At 43.4% G+C, this 11,977-nt stretch overlaps 1 protein-coding gene and 1 non-coding gene across 2 annotated transcripts in view; one reads left to right on the top strand and one right to left on the bottom strand.

Moving 5' to 3' along the window:
* Positions 1-11,977, bottom strand: part of TEX14 (testis expressed 14, intercellular bridge forming factor) — a 96,231-nt gene that overhangs the window by 73,906 nt on the left and 10,348 nt on the right. The window contains exon 2 of the mRNA XM_045525651.1: positions 11,787-11,922. Coding sequence (XP_045381607.1) covers positions 11,787-11,922 — 136 coding nt within the window. The remainder of the gene's footprint in view (positions 1-11,786; positions 11,923-11,977) is intronic.
* On the top strand, positions 8,367-8,470 carry LOC123621345. Its single transcript, XR_006729081.1, has one exon. It is a non-coding gene; the product is annotated as a U6 spliceosomal RNA (small nuclear RNA).

Genomic DNA, 11,977 nt, shown 5'->3' with positions numbered 1-11,977 from the left:
GACCAGGTCCGGCTGCTCTAAGTGGCCTTCACAGTGAGTTTTATCTCAACACTGGTAGCTTAGCGACTGCCATTTCGAAGTAGACAGAAAATAGAGAGCTCTCAGTAAGACTTAAGAACCAAACATTTATAGCTTTGTTGTACTAATACATTCCTTTGAGTTTCTTTCCCAGAAATGGTGGAACCTCCTTACAGCCACGAGATAACTACAGAGTCTTTCCCCACCTGTTTGTCCAAAGACAAATGATACCCCACCACAGATTGTGCCCAAGGACCCACTGAGCCTGCACACAAGGCTGAAAGAATGACTAATAATAACCCCTAACTCATTATAATACTAAAATCCCTGGCCTGGGAAGAACTTATCCACCCTTTTCTGATCGTGGGATGTATGTACTAGCATGATTTCTCACTGCACTTGTGTGCCCTGCACTCCACCCTACAGGTAATGATGCTCACTCCCCTCATGCATTATTCATTTCACCTCTAGAAAAAAACCCTGACCCTGTTGGTCGGGGAGGCAGATTTGAGGCAGTCCATACCTTCCACCTCCCAGTAGATGCATCTCCTGAAATAAATCCTTTCTTCCTCGATAATCCTCATTGTCTCAGTAATTGGCTTTCGTGTGGTGAGCAACAGTGAACTTCCCTTGTAGATTCATTAACAGTCTAGTTTCCAATCAAATCCATTTCTCTAATAAAGCACTAAATACATCATCCTTCAAAGTTCAGTCTGAATGATTCATCTTCCTGGCTTCTAAACCCCAGAGAAAGCCTACCCATTTACTTTTAGCAAAAGTTAGTCCCAGTACTTCATATATGATAGTGTGTAACTGTTTTAGTTATTTAATTTCCTGCTGCAAACTTCATGCCAGGAAACACACACAGTGCCCCTGGACATTCACATGGCGCCACATTCTGAATCAACTACATTTTCTTCTTCTTTTTTTTTTTTTATTAGAGACAGGGTCTCACTATGTTGCCCAGGCTGGCCTCCAACTTCTAGGATCAAGTGATTCCCCAGTCTCAGCCTCCCAAGTAGCTGGGATTACAGGCCTTTGCCACATGCAAACCACGCTTTTTATTACATCATAGTAGCAAGTCTAATAAGACCATCAGCTTGTAAGGACGCTTAGTCTTCTCATCAAGCACCTCTCCAAATAGAATCTCCTTATAGACAGCCCTCTTTAGAGACACCCAAATGCTCTGCATTTAATTTCTTCAGAAAAAGAAGAGTGTTGGGGCAATCTGGTCGGGTCTGAGATATATCTCCTGGTTCCAGAGCAGTTCCTTACATCTTGAAGTTATAAAGTGCCTTTCAGTCACTTTCATCCAAGAGCACTATCTCTGGTCTAGGCCCTTCCATATCTAAGACTTTTCCATTCTCCATTCCTCCAACCTTTGTGGAAACCCTTCACCATCCATGCCATCCCTGGCCTTCTATGAGCAAATTCTCCAACTTCACATGGGTGTAACCATCACTCTTGCATTCTAAGACTTACCTCATGTCAACTCCTATGGAAGCCTTCCTTGACCTCCCCTGGTAACACTGACCACTATGTGTTTTGTGTCCCTTATTATCTTTGTATGTGCCTCTACACAGCTCACTCTGTTGCAAATACATTTACTTCCTCCTACTAAACTGTGAGCTCTTTAAAAGTACGAACATGTCATATTTATCTCTGTATCTCCAGCCCCTTGCCTGGCACAGTAAGTGCCCAGTTAATGCTGACTAAATGAATGAATGATGAATCAACAAATGTATTGTTCCCTCCCTCAGCCTGACTACTGATTTGACTGTTGGGAACCCCTGACTGTTGGGTTTTCCTCTCCCTCTTACTCCACTCCTCCCCCAATAAGTCTGGTCTGTCTGTAAGGAAGTAAGGTCCTTGTCAGCAGGGCTCCTGGCACTCTCATCTTGCCCATCCTTAGTTTCAAATTTGTTCGGGCAGTCCTGATACCTCTCTTCTGAGCTGCTGGCTCAGATATTCGGCTTCTATCTAATATTGTGCTTGGCTGAATCACAGGTACCTCAAACTCAGCCTGCCCAAACTGACTTCCAACAGCTTCTTGTCAAACTTATTCCTCTTCGAAGCAATAATACCACTTTCAACCCAGTAGCTAAAAAAAAAAAAAAACACCAAAAAAACAAACAACAAAAAAACCTAGCTGGGTGAGGGGGGTACAGGCCTGTAGTCCCAGCTGCACAGGAGGATTGCTTGAGCCCAGGTGTTCGAGTTCAACCTGGGCAACACAGTAAACTCTGTATCAAAAAAAATATGTCAGTCATCCTACTTTTTCTTCCTCCCCTCACATACCTCATAGCGTCCTGCAGCCAGACCAACCATTTAGAAATGTAAATGTAGTCACACCTTTGATAAAAGAAACATTGGCTGGGTGTTATAATCCCAGCACTTTGAGAGGCAGAGACAGGATGATTGTTATTTTTATTATTATTTTTTTTTTTCGAGACAAGAGTCTCACTCTGTTGCCTAGGCTAGAGTGAGTGCCTGCCCTGGCGTCAGCATAGCTCTCAACAACCTCAAACTCCTGGGCTCAAGCAAACCTCCTGCTTCAGCCTATGGAGTAGCTGGGACTACAGGCACACACCAGCATACCTGGCTAATTTTTTCTATTTTTAGTAGAGATGGGGTCTCACTCTTGCTCAGGCTGGTCTTGAACTCCTGACCTGAAGCCTCCTGCCTCAGCCCCCCAGAGTGCTAGGATTACAGGCGTGAGCCACCCTGGCTGGCCACGAGGATTGCTTGAGCCCAAGTGTTCAAGACCAGCCTTTGCAACATAGCAAGACCTCATCTTTACATATAAAAGTTTTAAAAATTAGCTGGGTGTAGTGGCATGTGCCTGTACTCCCAGTTACTCAGGAGGCTGAAATTGGAGGATCTCTTGAGCCCTGGAGTTTGAGGTTGGAGAGAGCCACTGCACTCCAGCCTACATTCCAGAAATATTTATATTTCTTATAAGAGGGGGTGGTCATCAAAAAGACCAAGCCATGATTAGAGGGTTGGAACTTTCAGCACCCACCTCCTACCATTGACCTCCAGGGAGAAGAGAGAGGCTGGAGATTGAGTTCAATCACCAATGGCCAATGATATAATCAATCATGCCTATATAAAGAGACCTGAGACCTACATAAAAACATTTCACCGATGGGGTTTGGAGAGCTTCTAAGTTGGTGAACACATTGAAGAGCTGGGAAGGTGGCATGCCTTGAGAGGGAATGGAAGGCCCTGCACACACACCCATACCTAGCCCTATCCACTTCTTCCATTTGGCTGTGCCCGAGTTGTATTCTTTGTAACAAACTGATGATAGTAAGTAAAGCGTTTTCCTAAGTTCTGTAAGTCACTGTAGTGAATTATCTAACCTGGGGTCATGGGAACTCAGGAATTTGTAGTTGGCCAGGCAGAAATGTGGGTAGCCTGGACACTCCATTTGTAGCTGGCATCTGAAATGGGAGCAGTCTTGTGAGACTGAGCCCTTGTGGGGTCTGATGCTAACTCCAGAAGTTAATGTCATAATCTAATTGAATTGTTGGGCACCCAGTTGGAGTCAAAGAATGAGAGAATTGGTGTCGGGGGAAAAACACTGCAAGACAGAGCAACAATTTAGAAACTGCAACACTATTCACACCTGTTAAAGGGCTTCTACTGTTTTGGGAATACAGACCAAAATACAGAGTTCTGTTTCCAGTAATGGCCAGTTACCACCTGTCAGACTAACTTTTATACAAATAACAACTAGAAACTCTGGACAAAGTGTACAAAACTATGTGAAGACACTGGAGAGCAACAACAATCAGGCTGATATGAGAGACTTGAAAGAAAGAAATGGCCCTGGTTTTCTTTTTTTTATAGCTTTTAGCCTGAGGATGTGGCTAAAACTAGGACAGAAAACACAGCTTTACTGGAGTGAAGAACTAGACGTCAGAGTTCAGAGCCACTGTAGTAGCTGAAAAGCAAGGGAAAAAAATCCCAGAAAAAAGAGTTATAGTGGAGAAGCCCCCAATTCTGCATATAAACTCTGCCCAAATCTCTGGCTGGCCCTTCACACAACCACAGGGCTGGCTCCATGTAGCACAACTGAAACCTAAGGAATTGCATTGACATTAGAGTTGTTGCCTACTGCAGGAGAGCCAGAGTTTGCAATTTGAGTTCAGCTAAGTTAACTACCTACTAAATAATTGATTGATTTTAAAAAATATACACAGAAACACACACACACACACACACACACACACACACACACACACACACATCCTCTTCAGAGGAACATAACAGAATCCAAAGTCCCTACAACATACCATTTACAATGTTCAGGATATAATCCAAAATTATTCAACATGCAAATAAACAGGATATGTGACCCATACTCAATAGAAAACAATTTTTTTTTTGAGACAAAGTCTCGCTCTGTCACCCTGGGTAGAGTGCAGTGGCATCATCATAGCTCACTGCAACCTCAAACTCCTGGGCTCAAGTGATCCTCTTGCCTCAGCCTCCTGAGTAGCTGGGAATTTACGCACACACCACCACATCCAGCTAATTTTTTCTATTTTTTGTGGAGACAGGTCTCGTTCATTGCTCAGGCTGGTCTTGAACTCCTGGCCTCAAGTGATCCTCCTGCCTTGGCCTCCCAGAGTGCTAGGATTACAGGCCTCAGCCACTGTGCCTGGCCAGAAAACATAATTAATAAAGACCAACTCCAAGATGACCAGATCTTGGAATTAAAGTAACTATGCTCAAGATGTAAAGAAAACTATGCTCATCATCAATGAAAAAACAGAAAATATCAGCAGAATAATAAAACTATATTTGTTTCTTTTTAGAATAAAACAGAAATTCTAGGCCAGGTGCGGTGGCTCACGCCTGTAATCCTAGCACTCTGGGAGGCCGAGGCGGGTGGATCGCTCGAGGTCAGGAGTTCGAGACCTGCCTGAGCAAGAGCGAGACCCCATCTCTACTAAAATAGAAAGAAATTATCTGGCCAACTAAAAATATATATAGAAAAAATTAGCTGGGCATGGTGGCGCATGCCTGTAGTCCCAGCTACTTGGGAGGCTGAGGCAGTAGGATTGCTTAAGCCTAGGAGTTTGAGGTTGCTGTGAGCTAGGCTGATGCCATGGCACTCACTCAAGCCCAGGCAACAGAGCGAGACTCTCTCTCAAAAAAAAAAAAAAAAAAAAAAAGAAAAATTATATGGACAGCTAAAAATATATATAGAAAAATTAGCCGGGCATGGTAGTGCATGCCAGTAATCCCAGCTACTGAGGAGGCTGAGGCAGGAGGATCGCTTGAGCCCAGGAGTTTGAGGTTGCTGTGAGCTAGGCTGACGCCATGGCACTCTAACCTGGGCAACAGAGTGAGACTCTGTCTCAAAAAAAAAAAAAGAATAAAACAGAATTCTAGAAATGAAAAATAAATATCAGAAATAAAAATTTCATTGAATAAGGTTAACAGTAGGTTAATGACAGAGCAAAAGTCATGAACTTGACAACAGATCAACAGAAATTATCCAATCTGAACAACACAGAGAAAAAAAAGATGGGAAAAAAAATGAACAGAGCTTTGGGGGTGGTGGGACAATATGTAAAGGTCTTTTAGCAAAAGTAGATTTCCAGAAAGTGAGGAGAGAAAAAATAAAGCAGAAAGAGAGTATCTGAAGGAATAATGGCAGAAAGTTTCCCCCAAATGGTAAAAGACATTCATTTCCATATTCAAGAAGATCAGCAAACCCCAGGCAGGATAGATATAAAGAAAACTACCCCTGGGCACATCATAGTGAAACTACTGAAAACCAAAAGAGAAACTCTCCAAGACAGCCAGAGAAAAACAACCCATTACATACAGGTGAACAATGACAGTTAACTTCTAATCAGAAACTACAGAGGCCAAAAGACAGTGAAAGAAAAAAAAAATACATTTAACCTACAATTTTATATTCTTCAAGAATCAGAGTGAGGCTGGGTACTGCGGCTCACGCCTGTAATCCTAGTACTCTGGAAGGCTGAGGTGGTAGGATCACTTGAGCTCAAGAGTTTGAAACCAGCCTAAGCAAGAGCAAGACCCCGTCCCTATAAAAAATAGAAAAATTAGCCGCAAGTGGTGGCACCCGTGGTAGTCCCAGCTATTCAGGAGGCTGCAGCAGGAAGATCACTTGAGCCCAGGAATGTGAGGTTGCAGTGAGCTATACTCTAGCCTCAGCGACAGAATGATCTCCAAAAAAAAAAAAAAGAATCAGAGTGAGAGAAAGACATTTTTAGATAAAAGAAAACTAAGAAATTATGTTGCTGGTAGATCTGCAGTATAAGAAATATTAAAGGAAGTTCTTCTGGATGAAGGGACAAATCTTTAAGAAGAAATAAAGAGCACCCAAAATGGTAAATATGTAAGTAAGTGTAAAAAACCCATGACTCTTTAAAACAAAAATTATAAAAGTATATTGTGGGATTCATAACTCATGTAGATATGATACTTATGGCATCTATAACATAGAGGACACGTTAAGGGAAGAAATGGGCATATAAGGTTGTACATTTTATGTGAAACAGTACATTATTAACTCTAAGTAAATTGTAAAAAGTTAAAGAAATATACAGTTGACCCTCAGTATCCTCAGGGGATTGGTTCCAGGAACACCCCCCAACCAAAATCCATGGATGCTCAAGTCCCTTATATAAAATGGCACAGTATTGGCTTACAACCTATGTACATCTTCTTATATACTTTAAATCATCTCTAGATTACTTATAATACCTAATATAGTGTAAACACTATGTACATAGTTGTTATTCTGTATTTTTTTTCATTGTTGTATTATGTGGGGCTTTTGTTGTTGTTGTTTTTGAGACAGGGTCTCTGTCGCCCAGGCTAGAGTGCAGTGCTGTCATCATAGCTCACTGCAGTCTCAGACTCCTGGGTTCAACCGATCCTCCCGCCAAGTAGCTGGGACTACAGGTGCATGCCATCAAACCTGGATAATTTTTCTACTCTTCGTAGATATGGGGTCTTGCTCTTGCTCAGGCTGGTCTCAAATTCCTGACCTCAAGCAATTCTCCTGTCTTGGCCTCCCAAAGTCCTAGGATTACAGGTGTGAGCCACCGCACCTGGCCGTATTTTTATTTTTTATTGTGCTTTCTAATATTTTCAATCTTCAGTTGGTTGAATCAAAAGATGCAGAACCCATGGATTTGGAGCATCGACTGTACTGTACTCACTAGAGCAACCACACACATATAAAAATAATAATAATGCAAAGAGGTACAGCTAAAAAGCCAATAGCTAAATAAAAATGGAATTCTAAAACATTTAATTAACTGAAAAGAAGGTAGGACAGAAAAGAGAAACAAAAAAGAGGGGAAAAATAAAAAACAATATACTAAAATGGTAGCTTTAAATACAACCAAAACCCTTCCAACAAACAGCCCATGAGGCTCTGCCTGGGTTAGCCCCAGTTTCTCTCACCAGCTTCACTTCACACCACTCTCTATACCCCATTGCTTTCTTCCTCAAGTCCTCCATGCCCTTTCCTAGCACCTCCCCATCTTTAGGCCAGACTTTTTCCTGGTCAACTCCTTTTCTTTTTCTTCTTTTTTTTATAGAGATGGAGTCTCAGATGTTGCCCAGCCTGGACCTGAACTACTGGATTTAAGCGATCCTCTCACCTCAGCCTCCCAAGTAGCTGGGACTACAGGTGTGTGCCACTGTATCTGGCTTGATCAACTCCTTTTCCTGCTTAAGGTCTTGGCCTAAATACCAGTTCCTCTCAGAAGTTTCCCTTGGTTACCCCCAGACAAGGAAGCTAAGATGAATCTGGTGTGCTCACTTGACTTCCTACCCTTCTCAGTGTTAGGTCAGAGCCCAGAGGGACACACTGAAAGCCCAAAGTGTAGTAAAATGCTGTTTATTTGAACATCTGGGTGCAGATGGGTGGAGGCTAACAAGAGCATCCACACCAGGAAGCAGAGAGCCTTGGGTTTTATAGGAGGTTTGGATGGAAGTTTCAGGAGGGTGAATTTTTTTCTGAACAGTAACCGGTACTTGCCAGCATCACCCCAACTGTCTGTGGTCAGAGTTAGATTTACAACCTGTGGACTCTCCAGACTCCTGAGGCTATTGTTTCACACGTCTTATGACCACTATCTAAGTTTTCCATTAACTGCATTCCGTCCTATACATACTTTCCAGGTTCCCACCCTGGGCAGGCCTAACACTCAGTATTTCAGCTACTAACTCATTTCTGTTTTCTTTGCTGAATTACAATCCAGAAGGGCAGGGTCATACCTCTTTCTTTGGCTGCTCTAACCCTAGAACTCAATTAATATACCTGTAATAAAAATAAATAAAGTCTAGTGCTCACTTCAACAGCACATATACTAAAATTGGAATGATACAGAGATTGGCATGGCCCTTGTGCAAAGATGACATGCAAATTCGTGAAGCATTCCATACTTTTAAAAAAAGAAAATAAAAAAAATAAAGTCTGGTTTGAGGTTCTGGAACTCATCTTTTGGACTCTAAAATTTGTATACCCTGTGATAACTGGTTTTCTGAATGGGCTGAACTGAATGGGACACCATCAGGAACAGCTTTATCCTCAGCAGTGTGCTCTTACACTCTGCTGCTGAGCTCCTCCTTCTCCTCTCCTTGGTAGGCGTCTCAGGCAGATTCCACTGTTTTTCAGTCACTTTAATTGCGCAGTCCTAATGAAATCAAAACCTCAATCTTTCATCAATTCCAATTTCTCCCCTCCTTCACATGTCAGGACCTACAATGCTCTGCTAACTCTCTTCCTTGCTCCTCCATTCTTCCTCTGATCTCAAGGCTATTTGTGGCAACTCCAGAGCTGAGGCAAGGAGAAGAAATGAGACAAAAAGGGGCAATGACCTTCATACTGAACTGTGGCTTTTGGCTTCATGGTAATTGCTGCTCGTTTGTGGAAGTTACTAGTGGATCAGTCATGTACCTCCAGGGCACTGCATAGCACCCTGATGCAGGTGTGTGCCCTCTTCTGCTGACTTCTTGCTTACCCCTCAGCTCTTGTCCTCCAGCCTCTCTGTTGGGATTCTTCCTTCCTTCATAGGTAGGAGCCCCTTAGATGGCTCAGCTACCCTCTGTGGAGTCTACTTGTCCCACTAACTGCTAGAAGTGTGGCTAATCCAACTGCTAGTCTCCTATGCCCACCCAGCCATCAAGTACTGTTCCAAGTAGAAGGCAGATGGCAGTCATCCTGACCCCTAACGTCCAGGTAACATTCCAGGTTCTCTGCCTGTCACCTTGGTAGCAGTTAGAGTAGGCTGACATATTTTGACTGTTCAGCAGGCTGGGACACAGGTTCTCATCTCTCCTGCTTAGAAGCACCACAATTCTATAAGGTTTGCCTGAAGGGACATGTTCTTGGCTTCAGGCTGGGAAGGAGGGAAAAATCCACAGCATTTTAATCCTGTGAATGCTTTTTACTAATTTATCTTTTTAGAGACAGGGTCTCACTCTGTCACCCAGGCTGGAGGACAGTGGCGTGATGACAGCTCTCATTGTAACCTTGAACTCCTCAACTCAAGTGATCTTCCCACCTCAGCCTCTGGAGTAGCTGAGATTACAGGTGCATGCCACCACGGCCAGCTAAGTTTTTTACTTTTTTATTTTTTGTAGCTATGAGGTCTTACTATACTGCCAGGCTGGTCTTGAACTCCTGGCCTCAAGTGATCTTCCTGCCTTGGCCTCCCAACGTGCTGAGATTATAGGCATGAGCTACCCTGCACCCAGCCTGAAAACCTTTTAAAGAATCCTTTCCACTGAAACCTCCACCCTCACCCCACTGCCTTCTCTGAGATAGCCCCAAAGTAAGTGGTGGGGGTTGAAGGTCCAAGGACCATGTTCTTTTTTTTTTTTTTTTTTTTTGAGACAGAGTCTCGCTCTTTTGTCCAGGCTAGAGTGCCATGGCATCAGCCTAGCTCACAGCAACCTCAAACTCCTGGGCTTAAGCAACTCTTCTGCCTCAGCCTCCCAAGTAGCTGGGACTACAGGCATGTGCCACCATACCCGGCTAATTTTTCTATATATATTTTTACCTGTCCATATAATTTCTTTCTGTTTTTTTAGTAGAGACGGGGTCTCCCTCTTGCTCAGGCTGGTCTCGAACTCCTGACCTCGAGTGATCCTCCCGCCTCGGCCTCCCAGAGTGCTAGGATTAAAGGCGTGAGCTACCGCGCCTGGCCAAGGACCATGTTCTAAGAAGCCCTGAATTAGACTGTGGGGGATCTTATCACCTCTTATTCTCCATTCTGTGGCTTTAGATGGAATTTCCAGACATAGACGAAGTCCTGTTCCATATCCAGTTACAGCTGTTAACCCCATCCCTCACTCTAGTTGAACATCAAGAATTTAAAGATGTAGAATGTTCAGGAGATGCCTAGGAGATAACAAATGTCATAAAACTCTGCCTCTCACACTGGAGGGTATGAATAGACAGACAGTCACTAGAAGTCACAGCGTACTTATATTGAACATCAATGTTTATGTTAAAACACACATGGATATATCATGGAATAAAATGCAAAATTTTGACAGAAAAAAACCCCAGGATCTTTCACATCAGTTATTGAGCTCACAGTGAGATATTTCACCTACACACCCTAGGGGTGATGCATGGAAAAGTTTGAGAACTTTTTAAGGGACCTATTCTGTGGGATAGCTGGATCCTAGAAGAGGTTACCCTTCTAGAAGTCTTCGGGAAGCTGCTGAAGCAAGTGGAGAAACACTGGAGAGAAACCAGGTCACCCTGACTGTTCCACAAACCAGGAAAGAGAAGCTTCATAAGCCTTGCCTTTAAAAAAGGAAAGGGGAGGATCCAGCAGGACTTCTGGTCACACTGAAAGGAGCCAGACACTAGGAGAGGTTTTGTTTGTATATGGGTTTTGTTTTATTTGTTCTTCTTTTTTTTTTTTTTTTTTTTTTATTTGAGACAGAGTGTTGCTTTGTTGCCCTGGATAGAGTGAGTGCCGTGGCATCAGCCTAGCTCACAGCAACCTCAAACTCCTGGGCTTAAGCGATCCTACTGCCTCAGCCTCCCGAGTAGCTGGGACTACAGGCATGCGCCACCACGCCCGGCTCATTTTTTCTATATATATTTTTAGTTGTCCAGATCATTTCTTTCTATTTTTAGTAGAGACGGGGGTCTCGCTCTTGCTCAGGCTGGTCTCGAACTCCTGACCTTGAGCGATCCACCCGCCTCGGCCTCCCAGAGTGCTAGGATTACAGGCATGAGCCACAGCGCCCGGCCTTATTTGTTCTTCTGAAGATTGCCTGAGCTATGTTTGCTATTTCTGTCTATCCTGTAGGCTGAGCTGCCAGTAGCCTCCAGCAAGAAAACCCTGGAAACAAAAGCACTGAGTGGAAATAAAGAACAATACAGGGCAGCACAGTGAAAGCTGAGCTTCTCAGTCAACTGCAGGCCACAGGGGACTCAATGGATGGAGCAGATTTGACGGAGTAAAGGGAATCAGGCAAAATCAAAGGTGGGTAGATTAGGAGCCTAGCAGTTGGAAGACCCTGAGTTCCCCGGCACAAAATAACAAAATAGCATCCAAACAGGGATTTATGACTTCTATTGAACAATATGAGTACACTGGTGGAGACTATCAAATCTCTAAATTTAACGTCTGGATTTCCCCAAGAACCCATTCATAGTTTTATGATGTCCCTGGTTCTCCTCCGAATGCTATTCAGAAACGTGGACCAAATTGCATCTCCCATCTCAACATGGTGCTTACCTTTCTTAAGAATTTTCTTCACTTTCACATAGTTCCCTTGCTTGACATACTCATGAAGCTGAGCTTCCAAGGAGTCATTTCTTACGGTACCAAGCTGAACAGGACAGGGGACTGGAAGATGAATAGCCCGAGACATCTGTTTCAAAAGAGACCAACATGTTTATTCTAACCAAACCAGAAATGCAAGGAAG

This window comes from Lemur catta, chromosome 15, assembly GCF_020740605.2.
Source record: "Lemur catta isolate mLemCat1 chromosome 15, mLemCat1.pri, whole genome shotgun sequence".
Taxonomy (NCBI): Eukaryota; Metazoa; Chordata; class Mammalia; order Primates; family Lemuridae; genus Lemur; species Lemur catta.
Note: the sequence above shows the minus strand (reverse complement) of the source record. Positions and strands in the feature narration are given on the sequence as shown.